Raw genomic sequence first — 20899 nt, 5'->3', positions numbered from 1 at the left:
ATCGTGATGTCGGAAAAACGGAAATCATATTATCTGGTTCCAAAATGAAGCTTGGGAAATCACCAGGATTCAGTATCAAAGTGGGGGACTCTCAGATTGTTGCTAAAACATCTGTCAATTATCTGGGATGTGTCTTAGACAATCACCTTTTTGGGGAAAGTATGACTTTAAAAGCCATTACTAAAATAAACTAGAAGACTAAATTTCTTTCTCAAAAAAGCTTCATTTTTGGATAACGCAACACTACAAATGTGAGTAGGAGCTTTGATACAAAGCCAATTTGATTATGCTGCTTGCTCGTGGTATTATGGTCTACCTCAGCACATCAAACATAAATTTCAAACAGCACGAAGTAAATTGATCAGAGTTATTTTAAAGCTCCATCCTTGTACTTAATCTAGTTGATTCTCATTTTAAGGAACTTAAATGGCTTACAGTAGACAAAAGGGCCATGGAGATTACTATGAGGCTTACATACAAAATTGTAAATAACTCCGTACCAAGCTATTTGGTAAATTATTTTACTCGCATCAGAGACATCTGTAATTATGGAGCCGGGGGCAATCCCACTGATTTTGTCTCCTGTACATTCAAGAGCCTAATGGGGAAAAATACCTTTTTGTATAACATTACATACATTACATTTATTTGGCAGACGCTTTTATCCAAAGCGACGTACAAAAGTGCATTTCACTGTGGTTCACTGTGGCTGTGGTTCAGTGGAATAGACTTCCCTTTGAACTGAAATAATGTGCATTAGAGAATAATTTTAAGCTAATAAGATGGCTGTTAAATATTGTGTAACCATCATTGTTTTTATAATATAATCTGCCAATCTGCCAGTATGCTGTCTGTCCTGTGGTGAATGTATTGTTCGGTCACATCTGTTTGTATTGCATTAACTGTAGTGTAATGGATGTTTTGTCATGTCTATGTTTGAATGTTAGAGGACCACAATGGAAATAAGCCTGCTGGCTTTCTTGTGTTTCTATCCTCAACAGTTTTGAAAGGTTTACTGTCTGCTAGGCAGTCTTATGAAATCTCATTTTTAAATTGTCAAATAAATTCATTTATTCGTTCATTCAACTGACAGATTGCATGAAATCAATGCAGGGAACAGAAAATCTGCATATTTTATCATTTTTTGAGGCTGGGATGAATTCAGTGAAGAGAAATGATGAAAAGAGTTTTATGTGCAGAAATAGGTAACATTCTTATAAAATATTTATTCAATCTATGTGAAAGGATACTTCAAATACTCACCTACAGTAATCATAAATGTTATAACAATCAAATGAACCGTATTTTAAGTGAATGTGAAATTTAGGTGGCACCTACAAGAGGCCTCTTGATATGTGAAATATTGGGTAACCAGTAATTCAGAGCTGTGGATGGAAGCCCTGTGTGAAGTGACCTGACTTACATGTACTTCAAAAATAAATGGCTTACGTGGCACCCATTTTGGATAGAGCGACGTGGAGTAAATGAAATTCTCCAAAGCCCTCATCCCAGGAGTGGGGTGAACAACCCAAACACCGCAAATGCGAAAGTAATGCCGAAATTGCTTCTGAAACAAGTCACTAACACGATGACTGCACTATGAAATGTACAGTGTTAAATCAACTCTTACAGGTCCCTGTTGGACTCATATGTAATCTTTTAGAGTTGAATTAACACTGGACATTTTGCTGAGTAGTGCATTTCAGACTAGAGAAAGTTTGCACAGTAAACTGTTTTATCACCACCCTGTTCTATGTATATTAAAAATATGTATATGTATTTCACAACTGGTATTGGAACAAGGTAGCTCCTTGTCTACATTCAGCTCAAAACTATTTGAAATTTTTTTTTGGGATTTTCCCAACTGGAGCAAGTTTTTCTATTGCTGATGCTACAGTATGAGCTGCGTAGTTCGGTTTTGTGAAGCATACTGCAGAATAATAAAAAAAGCACTCTCTGGCTATTGCCTTATCGTTGGTCTGTTGCCGAGTGCTATTGAACTGGAGGAGAGCTGCGTCACCCTTTCTTTACCATTTGATAAAAGACTTAATGCGGTATCTTAAATTAAACAGAATCCAATACTCCTCGACGTGGTCTGCTGACACAGCTAAGAGCATTTGTATCAACGGCACAGTGCTTGTTGCTTCTTAAGAGTCCTTCTTTTTTCTTTTTTGTTCTCTCATTTACTTTTTACCATTATATCTTATATTGGTTAACTTTATTTGAAAAATGTTCCCCCTGAAGAGGAGGGACTGGGAGGTAGGAGGTGTCAGTTGGTGGTGGATAGCTGATTTGTGGGTGGTGGTGGGGGTGGGGGGTGTTTTAGGGAGTAAGGGGTTGTGGATGTGTGGCTGCATGGGAAAATGTTTTGCATAAAATCCATAAAACAAAGAGATAAAAAAGACATCAGTCTGAAAAGTGCAAATAGAATGATAAAAGCAGAATAATAAGAGCACTTTGCAAAAGGGAGATGGGATGAGATTAGAATAGCAAATGAAAGCAATAACCCAAACATACAAATTCAGGATAATAAAGAAAACTGTTAACCAGTGTACATACTTTTTCCGTCAGACTCAGACTATTTTTCTTTTCAGTTTGTTGTTTAAAATGTCGCCTTTTCAGTGACCCAGACATGCGCTGTGTAAAATCCAGGGAACCGGAAGATTGTAAAATGGTTGTTGGGGAGTGGGAAGGTGAGGGAGGGGTGGGGGGTGGGGTATTCAGTTCTGAGGGTAATATTTTTTCTAAATGATTTTCAGTGTGCGCTAAAAGGAATCAGACGCTGATCATGTGCCATAACCCCACAGCCGGGGGAATCGCGGTGCGGACTGTTCCGTGTCGTGGTCATGGCGTTTTGTGTGTGTGTGTGGGAGCGGCGGATGCTGCTGGAGTGTGTGGAGCATGCTCAGTGCCTCAGACCACGTCTCACCAGCATACTGGGGTCCTTGCTTCCAGCATACTGGGGTCCTTGCTTCCAGCATACTGGAGTCCTTGCTTCCAGCATACTGGGGTCCTTTGCTTCCAGCATTCTGAGGTCCTTTCTCCTTTCTTCACAACACACATGCCCTTAGGTCTCCATAGGTCTCCCATAGGTCTTCTATAGGTTTCCCATAGGTCTTAGTCAGAAGTTCTCTCTGCCACTGATCTGTTGCTTGAAGAGACTCGCTGGTGAGACACTGAAAGATTAATGTCTGTGTGGTGAAAGGTTTGGTTTAATCCAGATCTTGATTCCCTACTCCTGCCAGGAAAGATGAGGTTTCGATTCTGTATACATTTACTCACCTGCTCGTTGCATATAGGGTTCGATGGGTATGGACTGTATTGCCTGGGTGGTGTGGTTGCATGAATGTGAATGCCAATCTGATTCTGGTGTGCCTCAGGACGTTATGATTGTTGCTTGACAACATGCCTATTTGATCTGGAGGGTCATGAGTTATAACTCATCAAACACATGTGACCTCCTTTAATCTTTTTTTATGTATTCACATCCATTCTGAAATTTATTTCAAATCCCTTTTGAAAAAAAAACAAACAAAAGATATTTGTATTTAAAAAAACACATGAATAACAGCCTCTACTCAAAACTGGCCCATCTCCATTGTGCTAAAAAGGAATTAATCACTAGGTGCAGCTCTCACATGGATTTACTGGAAATTATTCAGTGCACTTTTACTCTGAATTCATTCTGTGAGGTGGTGGATTTGCATAGTTCTAATGATGGTCATCGCCTGTGACAGTTTTAGGCATGAGTGCCGTATTCCTCGACACTTCCTTCGTATACTCCTCGACACTTTAGGATATAATTGGATGCTCCACGCCTGTGCATTGAGAAATAATGACTGCAGGAAAAGCTGCCGATAACAAATGCATGGCTTGATCTTTGCTTGGGGAGTGCAGTAAAACAAGAATGATATACTTAATAAAGGTGAGAAATCTGTACAAAAGTAATTTTTTGTCCATGCACAAATATGCAGCAAGTAGCTTGGTAATGCTGTCATCTTCTTCATTGTTTTTTTTGACATTCTTTAATAATATCTACACTGGATTCTACTGGCTCTGTCAGCAGAGGCCTTATTAAGAGTATATACCATATAATGACATATGTGCTATAAGGAAAGTCAGCAGGTGAGTTTGCTAATGCTACACTTCTGTCCTCTGTAACGGCATGGAATCGAATCTTGTGTGTCCTTCTGTGAAGTTACAGTGGCTTTCATAAGGGATGCAAATATTATTTGTGTCCTCTGGATGTTATGACTGTTTTCTCAGAAATTCTTATTAAAAGGTATAAAGCCTTAACAAAGTGGATAAAATTCAAGGTGGTGGTTTCTCAAATTGCCTGGATGTTATATTCATCCCTTCTCGAAAAAAATAAAAAAATTTATGGTGAAATGTTTTTTTCCCCCCACATTTTTCACATTATTCACTATTGATAATCTAAAGTAAGTTTAGTTGCTCTATGTATGCTCTATTGATACTATGTGATTTCATTCAAGGGTGTTGAACCTGGGGTGGGAGGGAAGTACTGTAGGTAGCTGTTTAGGGGATATATTTAATTTGATTTTATGTACTTTTTGTGATCTTGTGATTTTGTGAATTAATATAAAGAGGTTGTTGGAGCAATGTTTTTTGTTGATGTAGCCTGTGGCTTCTGAGCGACAGAAACCTCAACATCCGTTGCAAGATGGTGTCTGTTAATGCTGCGCTATGCCAATGTCTCCTCCACAGGATTACGAGGAGTCGACCCATCTTGAGCAGTTTGTGACTCGCTTCCTGCTGAAGGAGACGACCAATCAGCTTCAGTCCCTCCAGAGTTCTCTGGACTGTGCTATAGAGACCACTGCTGAGCAGACCCGCCAGGACAGGCAAGTGACCCGTAGTTACGCAAGTACAAGAATGCTGCTTACTTTAGCGATTGATGAATGTACACGAGCTTGGGGGCCATATGGGATAGAGGCCAGTTTTTTGTGTGTGCCCACAATAACAGACTGTTGACTCAGGTTATAGAAAGGCCCATCATTTATCTGTCAATCAAATGTGCTGCCTCCAAGGGCTGCTCCACGTGCCTTTCATTTCATTGCGATGTGCCTGTGCAACCCTGCCGATCAAAATGGCTGCATCTAATCGCTTAATGGCTCAGGATTAAGCCTGTACGTGACACTGAAGACCCGATTAGGGACTGCCATACGAGGTGTATCTCTGTTTTTATACAGTTAGCAAATGACATGGAGTAAGCGAGGCGAAGCACATAGCCTCGAGGGAACTGGCTGTGCTTTCTAGCCGCTAAATATGGCATTAGCATCAGCCGCCAACACTCGTTTCGGGAAGCGGGCGCGCACGTGGTGCGCACACACGAGGAGGTCCGCGATACGCGCGCATTATTCGCTAATGAGCATTTAGAAAATGTGTAATTACCGAACGTCCCCACCGCCGCTCCGCGTGTAATGAGTCAACCGTAGCTGTTTACTTCGCCCACTCGCGAATCCTGATGCCGAGCATCTGAATTTCCGAATCCCCTCGCGGGAAAACAAGCTGTTACAGTGGGCGCCGTTCCCGCGGGTTGATGCGGGCCCTCTCTTCCGCGACGGCGGCCGAGCCGCCAACGTTAGCTGTGACTCACCGGGCGCAGGATGAGACGCGAGCGCGCGGGGCGCCGTACCACGCGGCGCCTGTTCCCGGGTCTGGAAATTAGCATCGGCGGCTGCGGCTGAGGAACGGGCGTTTCTTCTGGCGCCTGGAGGATCGCGTTTCAGGGCAAGGAGCGGACGAATTGGCTCGCAGTGCCTGTGGGCTGCCTGGCCATCTGGCACAGCTGAGGCCCGCAGCCCTCATCGTTATTTTCCACCATGAATGAAGCTCGCGCAATTTATTTTTTTTGTGGGCGGCAAATCCCAGACTGCATAAAGTGTTCACTATCTACAGCCGTATTCATTAAGTATCGAATATGCTGTACGTGCAGTATCTAGAATTGGTTGTCAAATTTAGCATATAAAATGGCATAAATAGGGGTATGGTATTTGACGCAACAACAGATTTGTGTGCATCTGCATGAAGCATAAATTTACAAAGAATGTATGAAACAGCAACATGAGTAATGAAAAAAGGGAGAGCCTGTGCTTTGGGACTTGTCTGAAGTCATCCTGTAAGGTCCAGAGAGCAGCGATGTGAGCGCGTCTGACTTCTCAACCGTAAAGCACTTTAAATGACTCGTTTTCCCACTTTCACAAGTCATTTGAGCTCTGCAGCTTGTTTATGGGCTCCCCTCAGGGGTCAGCCCCCAAAGCTTTCATTCCAGCTCTCTCTGGGATCAGAACGCTTTTTAAAATATGTCACAATCCTGATGCACCATGCCTCTCAACTTACAGTCATGGATTTATGCCAGTGTTGCATTTTTTGCGGTGTCAGCACAATACAATGTGTTATTTGAGTTATGCTTTCACTAAAAAACTATTGTTCATTGAAAGCTATTGTTTGCATGCCCATGTAATACCCTGTTAAATTCATTGCCCAAAGTTTTTAAGACATAGTCATGGTGGCCAGTCTATATCAGGACCTTCAGGACTCTCATTGTGTTTGTACTAGTGTATCATTCATACTGTGTTCATTACATAACAGATGTTGTCTGGAGAATCTGGACAATGAACCAACTGCAGCTTGTTCTTCCACAGAATGTATTTGTTAAAAATCATTTAGACACATTGAAGTTATATGAATTCAACAAATGATCAGTGCTTTACATTCAATAATAATAATATTAATAAAGTGTATATTTATACCACAAAATATAATATTTTAAAAAAAATTTGTTTTCATTTTTAGGTTAGGTTTTAGGTTTCTGCCTTTCTGATGGTATTAAAAGTGACCAACTGCAAATTGGAAGGTCTACGGGAGAAATATTGTGCAATTCCATCTCAGATGTATGTTTTGAAAAAAAGAGGCAATTTTGGGCAAAACAACACAAAACAGTAGTGCTCATTTTTTCAGTCTCGTGGTCCACTCTTGGTATATGCTCTGCATCCGATGGGTCTAAAGTTGAGCCCAGAACAGACTGAAACGGTGGAATCCATCCTCTGTTCTGTCTGATGTGTTTAGCCGGGCTCTTTCTGAAGCTGCGTGTTTCCGGTATCCATGGCGAAGCATGCCCTATAGTGACATTTTACATTCATGATGCGATACGCGGAACACAACTCACCCTTCCGGATTAAGACTCATGCCCCTGGACTCCTTAATGGAAGAGCATTGTTTAATGAAATGCAAGCTCCTCACCTTAAAGCAAACTCTTTTAAAACGTGTGAATAGACCTACAAACTGTCATTCTGAGAATTAAGAGTATATTAGAAATGTTTTCAGAAATATCGCCTTTTTTGATAATGGACCCCAGGGAAAATATTCAGACAGAACATGCCGTGTAAACGCCAAATCATTGACCCCTGCAGGGCTTAACAATTAGCACATGGTATGCCCAACCAAACACCTCCACTGGGTTTTACTTTGTTATGAGACCACCCAAAGACCACAAAATAGAAAGTAGGAGTATAGCGACACATCGATCCAGATCGACATATCAGTTCAAAGGGCAACAATATGATCCAGCCGTTTCAAAATCATAGCAAAATATTCATTTAAATGTCCATAATCTTGTGGCGGTCTCTGCCAACACGGCCAACATTACTGTTAACGTTTCCGACTGAAGCTCATCATCGCTCGTACAAGTTCTGTCTTTCCTTCCGATACACGTGATGTCGATAAGATTTTGCAGAGAGTGCAAGATCTTAACGACACCTTATTTTGATTGCATGCGTACTATGTAATAGTGCTGTGTTTGCTGGATCAAATATATTGATTGTTTCAAATGATATCAGATCATTTTGGATCATATTGCAGCCAAATTAAATAAGGAACCATTGCCTGAAGAGTAGAAATCGTATGGAATCCTATGGTGGTGAAGCCTGAGGTTTACACCACTGATAGAAGGGGGAGCATACACCACACAGGTAGAGAATGAGCCTGGCGTGAGGCTGAGCCAGATTCCTTTTATGTTAAGAAGTCTATGTTAAGAAGCCACTGCGGAATTCTTTTTTTATTAAATAGCTCAGTCCGGTTTTGGATTTATGCCAGTGAGACAGGATTACACAAGAAACTCATGAACAATCTAATCTGTATAGTGCTGAGGGGGATATTGCCAACGTACATATATCAGCTATTGGTGCCATTTCATTATACAATATGGCCATATTAAATGTAAAGAAAAGTACTACTCAGGCTGAGCACTATGTAAACCTTTTGCGCACTTGAAAGTAAATCAATTTATTATTTAAATTTTTTAAAATAATAACATTAGTTAATATGAGTGCCTGTGACAGAGGGTGCTTGCCATGGGGAAATGTCACTGGAGATTTCCGCCTGTAATGGACCGCAAGTTGACCTGTAGTTGCTTGTTGTGCAGTGCTGAATATCGGCTGTAGTTATCACCTCACTTCGAAAGAAGGCTGCAAACCCTAAGGGGATCCAATATGATGCCTATAAAATGACAACAGTTGTTGGTGTATTTGAAAGATCACACTCTTTTCTGGAGGCTGTGACTATGTATAGCACTTGCCAAGCAACGGAACTTGTGTTGTTTTCTGAATCCTGAAGCAGATGTTCTCACACTCTCTGAAGTAGTATCGAAGTGATGTTCTGTAAAAGTGAGAAATATTTGAGAAAACAACTTAAAAGACAACCTAAAGGCATCCTCAATCTGAAGGCGTCTCTCTTAAAATTGTGATATTGCAGACCCGAACAGGAATCCATCAAAAGGACCTATTAAATACGTGAAAAATGAGCTACTTTTGCAATGAGCTGTTAGGCCTCAGATACCATACCGAGCAGTTATTTTTGTGCTCATATTTTCAGTGATTGAATATCCACCCATATCAGCACTCACATCTTTTTTTTCTCGTCTTTATATATACCAAAAAAGAGACCCAGCTCAAAGTACTACCTCATTTTTCCGTAAGAATGTACTTAGCACCGCACTCCTGCCTTTTTCTTTCCTGGTGAGTCATTCCTCCAGCTTAAATTGGAGCAGCCGTAGGGTACAGCATGCAAAGCCCTTTCATTTCTCTGATGGCTGTATGTGTGTGGGGAGTGGCGGGGGTCGGGGGGGGGGGGGGGGGGGGGGGCGGTATACGGGCTGGAAGAAATAAGGGGTGTAATTTACGCATGTCTAGCCGCCTGCTGTATTTCACTTGCAGACAAGGGCCGGTGAAGCCTGAGGTGCTGCCGGTTCAGTGGCCTGGAAGGCGGTCGAATCGGAGGCTTCAGAGGAATAACAGCCTGTCTCCTAACAACCCGCTCCTCAGCCTCACCAATTCAGGTCGGCTGGTCCTTCGGCTTCCCTGCCTGCCTCAAAAGGGCCAGTTCTCTGCTTAGGCCCCGGAAAATACAGTATCTATAATACAGCAGAGCCTGTAGACTGCCTCTCCTTGCCATGTATATGCTACACATACCTCTTTTTTCCTTTCCCTGAATATATTTTTGTGCACTTCAGGGGCATTTATAAAATGCCCTTATGCAAACTTAGATTCTTAATCGTTCGATACAATCCATATATAAATATATTTACACATTGCGTATACCGAAGCAATTCAAGTTAAGTGCCTTGCTCAGGGGTACAATGGCAGTGCTCCACTTGGCAACTGAACCTACGTTGGCCTTGCAGGCCCAGTTCCTCAGCCATTAAGTTGCACTGCCTCCCCTGAACGGTTTTTCATTAACATGGATGTGCAGTTCTTTTGTTGATATATTTTTAGGTAGGACCTATAAAATATTTCACCCAGTCACGCTGCTGCTGTAACTTTACCTGTCTCCTCGACCACGCTATAATTACACTGGAGGCAGTCCCAGCAGCCATTTTTAGTTTTACAGAAGAGTCTGTAATGTTCTCATTACACTTTAATGTCTAGACCTGGGTGTTTGGTTTCTGAAAATGTTTGAGAAGGAAAAACAGGGTCAGCAGAACGTCAGTGTCGTATGGCCCTTATATCAAATACATCTTGCTTCTCTGATTGGTTCACACATATTCAATCTCACTGAAACAGAAGACAAGCAGCAGTGTGTTTGGGGTGTGCTATTGCAGTGGTTCTCAAACTCGGTCCTGGGGTACCCCTGTGTATGCTGGTTCTCATTCCAACCTCAACAGCTATCCCAGAATTTTAACAAGCTGTTAATTTTTCTTAATTAGGTGCTTTTCGTGTTTTAGAGCTGGGGTCCCCAGTTTTATCCAGAAAGGGCCAGTGTGGGTGCACACACCTGATCCTGATTCTACTAATCAAGGGGCTTAGCAATGACTCTAGTGATTGATTAGTAGAATCAGGTGTGTGCACCCACACTGGCCCTTTCTGGAACCCCAGCTCTAAAACATGAAAATCACCTAATTAAGAAAAATTAACAGCTTGTTAAAATTCTGGGATTGCTGATGGGGTTGGAATGAAAACCAGCATACACAGGGGTCCCCCAGGACCGAGTTTGAGAACCACTGTGCTATTGGAACCAAAAATGACTCAGTCCTCATCTGGCATAAATGAGGCAGATGTTTTTTTTTCCTCTGACATATTTATTTTGCCAGGTCTTTATGACGAAGACAATCAATGGATGACCCAGATCAACAGACTCCAGAAACTGATTGACCGCTTAGAAAAGAAGGTACACAGACCTATATAGTTTTTTTTAAATTTAAAGGGATTATATCCATATTTATTTTAAATTATATTAATGAGTGACTGATGCATAGTGAAATATTTAGAGATGAATTAACAGTGGAGGTTGAATTAACTGTGTGGTCCAGTGCATTGATTACATATTTAATCAAATTTACAGCACATGGCCAAATGTATGTGGACACCTGACATCCAACATCTCATCCAAAATTATGGGCATTAATATGGAATTGGTCCAACCTCTGCTGCAAAAGCAACCTCTGCTGTTCTGGGAAGGCTTTATACTATATTTTGAAGCATTGCTGCAGGGATTTGCTTCCATTTAGACAGAAGAGCATTAGTGAGGTTGGGCACTGATTGGGCTATGAGGCCTGGCTTGCAGTTGGCTTTCCAACTGATCCCAAATGCTTTGGATGGGGCTGAGGTCCGGGCTCTATGGAGGCCTGTCAAGTTCTTCCACACTGTTCTCGACAAAACTATTTATATATGGACCTCGCTGTGTGCCCGGGGGCATTGTCATGCTGAAACAGGAAAGTGCCTTCCCCAAACTTGTAGAAGTGCAGAATCATCTAGAATGTGATTTTATGCTGTAGCATTAAAATTTGCCTTCACTGGAACTAAGGGGCTTAGCCCAAACCATGAAAAACAGCCCCAGACTAAGGGGTGTCCAGATACCTTTTTTCATGTAGTGCATGTGTAATCAAATTTTAAATTAAATATTTTGATTTGTTGAGTTGTCCAGTCTACTTGTGATTGCAGACCAGTGTCTGGGCAGAGCAGATTTTTAAATGTGTACTAGATTTCCTTTTCCCTGCCAGTTACCCTACCCATCTCTATCCCTCTCTCTCTGTTTCTCCCCCCTCCTCCATCTCACACTCTCGCTGGGTAATGATTGCTGTAATTGACCATTGGGGGAAACTCCATTAGTTGTTTCAAATACAGCGGGGAAAGAAAAGAAAATGCAGTTTTTCTTCAGTTGCCCGAACTACTTGAGTTGTAGACCAGTGTGTGGGCAGAAGACATTGTAAAAGTTATGCTAGTTGCCAATTTCTTGCCAGTTATCCTACCCACCCCTCTCTCTGTCTCTCTCTCTCTAACTCACTCTTTCTCTCTTTCACTCTCTGTCTCTCTTTCCCACTTTCTGTCTCTCAGATACATAGGTATACAAGGCGCATAGAGTGTCCTGTTCTTCCTACTGATGGGTCTGAAAGCATACATTGCTGTATATTTCCGAGCCATTCATTTGTCATGACCTGAATCCTAAATTTTCACAGGAGCTTCGAATTGAACCTGTTGAAGAAGAGGTCTTGGAGGGCACCACAAAAGCGGTAACTATTCCAGACAAATATTTACTACAGTATTCACCCTAGCTCAGTTTATAATTAACCACAGTGGAGAATGCTATAACCTCCTAAGACTGCAATTTATTTTTGTCCCCTGTAAGGGACAAAAGTATCTGGTCTTCATCTCAAGAGCCATATATTTTGCTACGTTGAAATTCACACTACTAGGAACATTCAATAAAAATAAAATGATTTCATTTTTTTTTTGTCATCCAAGACAGTTCGTTAATTTTAATTTCTGCTGAGTCTCAGGAGGATAAATAAACGCAGAAATTTTATCAGTTTTATCTCCTGATCTTCATATATTGAGTAGATGTCTTCATTTAAAAGACATCAATGTCCTACTGTACACAGAAAAAATTACTGGTGTTAAATCAGCTGATTACTACTATTGCAATTAAAAATACTCAGAGTTGATATCGGAGTTGATTTTACACTGAACATTTTACTGTGTGATTGTGTGTCAAATGAGGATGAATGATGAATGATAACTGAAGAAGCTGAAGAAAAGGATGCAGAGAATAGAAGATAAATTGTGTACAAAGACAGGAGAGTTAGGAGGACACAAAATGGCTGGACTAATACAGGGAGGAGTCACCAAATGATGACTGTATGTTCATTATATCTATATTGAATTTTATGACAGCTGTGGTGAATTAGGGGGTCTGTGTCAAAGAACATATGGACTCCTAATACGGGGATGACAGTCAAAAGACCTGGAGATGACTTCTCCCAGCAAAGTCATGTGACTGGTTGTTTTTACAGAGCTTATGTAGCTCACTGTTCATTCTATGGTAGCTCAGTGTCCTGTCCATTCTGCTGTAGTACACTGGCCACAGAAATGGCTGTCTAGTTTCTTCAGCTAGTCCTGTCAGCCTGCAAAGAACTCCAGGACATATGAAGGACTGTCATTAAGGGTTATAAATTGTCACTTGTTGCGAAGATTCTAGAAGGCTAGTATTCAAACCTCAAGTCCATGTAATTTTGTATGAGAGCATAATGTATCAGAGCAAGAATAATGAACAATGTCTGGCTTTTTCTTAAAAAAAAGGGAATGATATCATTAGTAATAGACATGCGTTTTGCGGGTGGGAGAGAAGGGATGGAGAGCAAGAAAGAGAAAAGGCAGGCATACTTTAACAAGCCCAGTAATATATTACTTTATTTCATGGTTGAAGAAACAAATGAAAGGCAGAGATTGCCTTTGATTGACAGTCAGGACAGCGCGGAGTGAGAAACTCATTATCGCAGACGCTGCATCGCAAACTCACCGTAACAAATGGCTTATCGCAAGCGCCAGTCGCTGCATCACGAACCCATCATCAAGTGAATGACAGCTCTTCATAAACTCTACAGCTGAGCAACGACGCACAGACGCGATCGCTTCATCAGAAACGCACTGTTACTGTAACAGCAGCTCACCACAAATAAGCAGGGCAAGGTGAGCCTGATTGACATGTCATTATGGTTCATTATGAATACTCCAGCGCACTAGCACAGAGGCAATAAACTGACAAGCCTAAATAAATAATTTAATTTATTACTGATGCAGAATTATCATATATGACGGCTACTGTAATTAATTAATAAAACCTGTCAGTTCTTTACTCAGTATAGAGGACAAATTGCACTGCGGTTTCAGCAAAGCCGAAAAAACTGCTTTGCAGTCGCAAATCACGATTTTATCGGGATCACATGACAGAGCTACTTTGAGCGCTTACATCACGCTTACATCACATGTGCGCTAGCTTGTGGAGAGGTCAGTGGTGTCCCTGGGGACAGAGCTTTCACTTCCCATGCTTTGACACTCGGGCATCTCTGTCACTGTGCTCGGTGTCGCGCTGTGATATGTATCAACTATCGTTATGTCACCGCTTACACAGACTGACAGCTCGTACAGCCCTGTTTAAACGACTGGGGTTTTAGACTTTTAGAGTGGAGGAAGCGCCTGTGCTCGCGTGCTCGGTTTGCTCGTCTCAAAGCAAGAGCGATCTCTGATCGGTTTTCCCCCTGACGAAATGCTGGCATTTTCCATCATGGGCTTACGGGGCGGAACTGATCCGAGGTCAGCGCTCCTGCTCTGAGGCGCTGTGTGTGAATCCCCAGCCTGACCCGAAGCCCGTTTGCCCTGTGCTTTGTTTGCCTGTTCCCGCGCAGCACATCCTGATAGTGCAGCGGCAGCTCTCCGTGCTGGAGGAGGAGCTGGAGGAGTTCCGCCTGGCGCTCCGCCAGTACATCGAGTGCTCCAGCACCCAGACCGGCTGCCTGCAGTGAGTTCACACACGGGAGCGCGCCTCCTCAGCTCCCGTGTGGGAGCGCGCCTCCTCAGCTCCCGCGTGGGAGCGCGCCTCCTCAGCTCCCGTGTGGGAGCGCGCCTCCTCAGCTCAGCTCCCGTGTGCCTTTCTGAACGCGAGCTGCAGCCGCACAAAAGGGCCTGGCGAAGGCAGACTGTGTAGCATGTGATGGGCTTTCATTATTTGCACCGTTGACCTTGTCTGTTCTGGTGTTTAGTGCCCCAGAGTTCCTTCCTGTTCTGCCTAGGGAGGAAACCGCTCCTGTTCATTGGGTAGATTTCTTTTGACAAGGTGTGAGTCTGTGTACAGGGTTTATAGTGTTGGCCTTGGCACTTCATTAAAAAGTTTGTGTAATATTTTTTAGACTGTGCCTAGATCTTGAACTAAAAAATGAAGGACATTTTAATTATAATCTTGCGATGAAGTGAGCACAGAAAGCATGCAGTGTAAAGAATCCGTTCAAATTTTTGTTGTAAAATCTGTTTTACTTTTATGGGGTACAAGAAGATATAATATTAGCAGAATATGACTAACAAATTAGCTTTGACACCTTGAGATACACCACAGGCACAAACTCCAGTTGGAGAGATGAAAGTGACACGTCCTGAGAGCTAAGGGTGAAAAAATAAGCTGTGATGTTTCTGCCATTAGTTTGAAGAATGTTTTACTACGGTTTCTTGGGTAATATCATATCTTGATAATAGTCTCTTGTTAAACTCTCCCCTTCCGCTGTGGGAATCTGCAAAGCAGTGTGTTTGGAGTGTTACATAACGTAGCATAACATTACATAATGACAAGAACAGGCCATTCAGCTCCACAGTGCCCGCCTTTTTCCTGACTGAACGCGTTGTGCACAGTGGCACCAGAGAAGCGTACTGCCCTGTCTGCACTGACCCCAATCTCAGACACGCACGTTTGCTCAGGCCTGGGGTCCCTGCAGTGTGGGCTCGCTGAAGTCCTGTCTGGCATTCTAAAAATGTGTTTGCATAATCTTAATAATCCTTTTTCTTTTGCTCAAATGGCTTTTGGAAATTCATTTTGTTTTCCATGAATGAGTGTAGTATGTTGAAGCATTAGAATTTCCTGCTAATAAGGATTTTATTCTGAGAATTTGTGCTTCTGCAGAACTGGTTCATTTTAAAGGAAAGGTCTTTACATTGATTAAAAAATGCTTTACACTGAGTGAAGTATTTAATTCTAGTTACTGTGCGGTTGTGTCCTTACATTCAAATAAGCAACGGACACTTAACTATTTTATTCTTACATGTCATATGTTCCATTGTTCCATTTCTTGAATAAATAAAAAAATATTGCTTATTTCTATAGTTGTTATATATTCAGGAAACTAGATAGCAGTTGGCTTAAACACCGCCCCCCCCCCCCTGCCCCCTAGCCAGTTTATGTGTTGTTAATAAAAAACGTAACAAATTGCTTTTCCTTTGGCAGTGTTGCTGTCCAGAAGCTCTCCAACGAATCCCGCTTCATGCTGTATGAGTTCTGGGAGCACAGCAATGTATGGAAGAAGTACGTATGTTTGCCAATTACACCTACTCATGACAACTGCTTGCATCAGTTATGATCAGAATAAGTGATAGATTTCAAATACATTTTAATACCACTTATGAATCTGCATTCGTTATCTACTCATTTATTCAAGTTTTTCCTTTAATTTGTCACCCGCCTATGTGTGTGTGTTTGTGTGTGTGTGTGTATATATATATATATATATATATATACATACTGTATCTGTCTTGTATTACCAGGAAGCATAAATAATAAAGCAGAACATGAATAGAATCTTTTTTGGTGTCTGGTTTGTCTTTGCAGTCATCTTCAGACAAACTACAGCAAAACCTTCCAGAGAGGCAATGTTGATTTTCTGGAGACACCAGAGATCATGACCACAATGCTGGTTCCAGGTACAGTATGACACTCAAGTCCATATCTGAATCAAGGGGAACCCACACTGTTAAAGTTCAGTCTACTCAGATGGTTTGAGAAAACCAATGGTCTTCAACCAGGGAAGCTTACTCTATTCAAGCATTTACTGGTCTTTAACTTTGGAGTGAAACTATTTTTTCTTATGTTTAATTGAGTTGTGAAAACCTATTCCATTGTGAATACCCCTACAACTCAATTAATTTTAAATGTATGTTTTGCAGTCTATTTATTACATTATACACTGCTATGGAAACCTAGACATTATACATTTTCTAAATAGATGCACAATGAAACCAAAGTGTATAATTTGATTTTATGTGAATTTTTCATAATTGAATACAAAGCTTAGTTTTCTATTGCATCAGAGTGCAAAGCACTTTTTCACAGCAGTGCACATTTAAAAATAGCCCCCTGGCACTCTAACGGAAGTATCAAGAAGTATCAAGCTATTAACTTTGATTTCAAAGAGGATTGATTTCAAAATGAATGTACTGTAGAAGTAGCATCTGTATAAATACTTCTGAGAATAATCATCCCACGATAATGATTTCATAATGGCTTGTGATCTTTCAGAACTTTTGATTGCGGCTGTCTTACAATATGGCAGGTTGCTTTGAATAATGTCGTGCTTCCTGACCTTGGATATCTGTGCCTGCCAATGTTCTTGAACTACCTTTAATGACACTGAGTGGTGTTAAGAGCATTATAAACGGTTTCATGCAGTACTGTGAGGCACTTAATAAGAAAATGTGTGCATATTCACAAAACCCTCCCCCCTAAGTGAAATGTTACCATGTGATTTTAACACAGGTTTCTTTTTTTGCAGCTTCATGGTGGGTGCTGAACAATAACTAGATGTGGGTGCTTTGGGATGCCAGAGTTAGTCAGGGGCCTGTAGTCATAGTTGTAGTTTTCTGTCAGAAACGATTAGGCTCTTGGAACTGCACCTGATGTTTACTGTGAAACATGGTGGACACATCAGACATGTCTCATCTTTTGTTTCCTTGAGATCACTTGTACCACTAGATGTTACATTCAGATAAAGGCTCTGCTCAAGCAGGGGTGTTTTGAGGAATGACCTTTTGTTATCAGTTGAAGATCTGAAATTCTCATCATATGGTCTGATATAGTACACATTGTGTTGGATGTATATGTAACAGTACTTGTTGAAACCATTTGTGGCGGTGCTTTTGAGATAAACTACCTAAATATCATCTGCCCACCATAACATGGATTTGTACTTTGTAGCAAACCATACAAGTTACTGTGTACAGTTAGTATAGTCATAGTCTTCAGTCTTTTAAGTTTGTAGATGAATTTTATCATAAATAAAAAAATATTTTATTGTCAACTTCTTCATTTTGAGTGACTGAATACTTGATGGTTTTGACCTCCTTAAACATGGGCTCAATGGAAATGAGTATAATGAGCCAATAAGGTTGAAATGGTCATGAATAGGTGCACTAATTATCTGAACACCATTGCAATAAGCTGTCAGTCAGAAGTGTGTTTCTCGGTTGTGATGAGATAACGGAAAAGGAGCGCTTTGATGTGTGGAGTTCTGCTGGAGGGAACCTGAGACATCAGGCCATTCCCAGGTAGTTCTATTCAAGGTGAGGATGGCCATAGACAGACATAATATTAACTGTTATAACAATATCCTGTGAAAATAATCCAATAACAATAATAATATGTTTTTTTGTGTATTGCCTTCTCTGAACCTATTCTACTATACAAGTACATTAGCACAGACATTCACAAGATCCATTGTGATTAGGAATGATCAGATATAATACTGTACTTTATATTGTATTCCTCCAGGTAATAACTGTTGACCCAAACAAATGGGCATGTACTTACAACATATTGTCAACACATCGGATATATGCATTGTAAATTTCATCACATTATAAATACTCTTCTTTAAATGATACACATTCATTGCATTGTATTGCATAATATCACTATGGAATATGCCAGTAGCTTACCATTTAACCACCCTATGTTTCAGTCATGTATTTTTTAGCAGTCTCTGCTAAGCTCCACACTGTATGTTCTTTGTCTGTAAGGTAAACACAGTTTCAGAACTCCTCCTGTACTTTAACCTGTGTTCATGTAATCTGTGGTGTTCCCACCTCCCCAGTTTGGTTTAGATGTTGATGCTGTGCCTTAATTTGTGCATCACGCTCCTGGTAATCTTCATAAGAATTTTATTTATCCCTTGAGCTGGTTCTGCTGGAAATTAATTTTGTTTCAAACATTAACTTGGACAAACACAGAACTCTTTTAGTTGTGAGGACTTCATAAATCAGCAAAATCCTCATTTGATGGTTGTCGTGGGAGATGATTAAGAAAATTGTTCATTAATTGTGACAGTGGAGACATGGCAGTTGAGGGAGAGGAAAAGATATTTACACATTACTGCCATCTAATGGCCTCAAATCTAATATCCATTGTTTTTGGATTTGGTCTTTACCTTCAACAAGAAAAACTACCTTACAATTTGATGTTTTGCTCATGTGAATGGTAAATTATAATTAAATTTGGTATCTTAAAAATAATAAGCTTACTTTATATAGAATGCCAGTGAACACCATGTCCTAGGCATACTAGCCTAGCGGCATATTTGCCATGTTAGCTAACTATACTGCCACAGAAGCATAAAGGGAGTCCAGGAGGTGCCTTACAGAAGTATGGCGTGTTCCAATGAGGTTTTCTTGTAACTTAGATTTTTTTTCAGTTTGCATATGTTTTTCTGATTTATCTATAAGTTTATGTTTCGTGCACTTCAGGTCCAACGCACGTTGTGGCATGGGTCATGTTGGTGCTATAAAAATAGGGAGTGAAAACAGCAACAGCTAGCACAATAGACACATTAGATGTATAATTCATAATTTTTTTTCATTCAGCTTTCTTATGATCTGGTCAGCCTGAATAGACACAGCTGACGTGTGCTTAGCTATAGGACAGTAGTGAACACAGCTGTCTAACTGTTGCATACTGTTGCTGAACTGATGAGACCTATGTGACATTATCTTTTTCAAACAGTGGCCATCTTTATTACACCATAGAAAATTCCTAGAAAAAGATGGGGAAATTGTAAATATAGTCATCTTTAACAAACTTATACAATACAGTTACCTGAGGAAACGCTTCATGTTTTCAGAAGTGGATAAGATTACCTTAACAAACATGTGCGTGGACTAATGCTCCAGATTGATAAGAAAGTTAGGCAACTCAAAACCAGTCAATTTATAACTAGGCAAATTTATATTTCTTGCTGTAGTGGTGTTTTCGTACCACGTAAAAGACACTTATGTAAGTTGTTTTGTCTAAAAGTGGATATTAAATGATAAAATTGTAATTATATTTCTAAAATGACAATATTAATGTATATGTTGGAGAACACTGACAATCTGCAGCACAACAGGAGGCCTGATAGCACTGTACTGAACCTGGCGAGAACTGCTTCACATGTGCAGCTATTAAGGAATGGAGAACTACAGTATTTGCGCAGAAGAACCAATGGCAGCTGCTGTCACTGATGAAGAGGCAACAGTACCAGCCAGAGATGTCGACAGTGGAAGAAATGGAGAGAGGTCTGATCTGTGGATTCCCAAAAGACCAAATCAGCATACAAATTTGAAAAGAGGGAGTTCTGAGAAACCTAGAGACTGAAGAAACTGGCTGCTGAAGAGACGACTACAAAGGAACAAACGGCCGCAGTGAACTATGAGCAGGGTGTAGCTGAAGATGAAAAGGAGGCAGCTATAATGGATAAAGAACAAGCACTTACAATGGACAAATTGAAAGTGGCTGTAATGGACACAGTGGAAGCAACGGTTATAGATGAAGAGGAGGCAGCCTTAATGGAGAAAGAATAATCTGTGAGGGACGAAGCCGAAGCAGCAGTAATTGAGAAAGGGGAAGTGCCTGTAATACATAACCCAAGAGCCACTTTAATGAATGAACAGGGGGAGAGATACAAGATGGCGGCTCCATCCATCTCCAATAAGTGAGGAGCAGGCCAGTGTGTGAACATTATTGCCGTTAAGGCGCAATGCGACTCAGACGCTCAAGTACCAAAAGGTGCAAGGCGATGGTCGCTGATAGCATTTTGGAAAAGGATTTGCAGATGCCTGAGGTGCTGGGGAAAGAGAATTGGGGGATCCTGTCTGTCCCTCAGCAGGAGATCAATGAGAGGCAATCTGCTGTTTCCCATTTTAAAACAATAAGACATGGTCCTCCAGTTACATATTTGTGCTTGTTGAAATGGTCATCAGTACACAAGAATAGAATATATACAAGTAGCTGGAAACTCTATTGAAATCTGTTAAAGATATAATTTATGAAGGATTCTGTAGTTGTTGTTTTTTTCCACCCCCACGGAATCTTTACTTTTGGTACACCAATACTGCAACATACATCTGTTGCAAGATGGTTTTAATTCTGATTCGTGTCTGAGGATACAACACATTCATTTTTGGATTTTTGGATGTGAAATTGGTTACTGTAGGTCCAGAGTAGCAAAATAAGCATTTACATTTCAGTCTTCAAAATGATTTCAGAATGCTAAATCATTTAACTTGATAGCTGTAGCTGGGTATGTTCATTTGAACTGGTG

The 20899-nt window shown here is 40.9% G+C and overlaps 1 protein-coding gene across 1 annotated transcript in view; it reads left to right on the top strand.

Annotated features, from left to right (window-relative positions):
• Window positions 1-17626, top strand: part of necab1 (N-terminal EF-hand calcium binding protein 1) — a 36149-nt gene extending 18523 nt beyond the window's left edge. Inside the window, exons 6-13 of the mRNA XM_035431238.1 lie at window positions 4726-4862; window positions 9234-9355; window positions 10607-10683; window positions 11972-12025; window positions 14198-14310; window positions 15781-15858; window positions 16162-16253; window positions 17102-17626. Coding sequence (XP_035287129.1) covers window positions 4726-4862; window positions 9234-9355; window positions 10607-10683; window positions 11972-12025; window positions 14198-14310; window positions 15781-15858; window positions 16162-16253; window positions 17102-17130 — 702 coding nt within the window. The 3' untranslated portion in view covers window positions 17131-17626. The remainder of the gene's footprint in view (window positions 1-4725; window positions 4863-9233; window positions 9356-10606; window positions 10684-11971; window positions 12026-14197; window positions 14311-15780; window positions 15859-16161; window positions 16254-17101) is intronic.
• The last annotated feature ends 3273 nt before the right edge of the window (window positions 17627-20899 follow it).

This window comes from Anguilla anguilla, chromosome 8 (genome assembly GCF_013347855.1).
Source record: "Anguilla anguilla isolate fAngAng1 chromosome 8, fAngAng1.pri, whole genome shotgun sequence".
Lineage (NCBI taxonomy): Eukaryota > Metazoa > Chordata > Actinopteri > Anguilliformes > Anguillidae > Anguilla > Anguilla anguilla.
The sequence above is the reverse complement of the archived record's forward strand: the minus strand, read 5'-3'. Positions and strand labels throughout refer to the sequence as shown.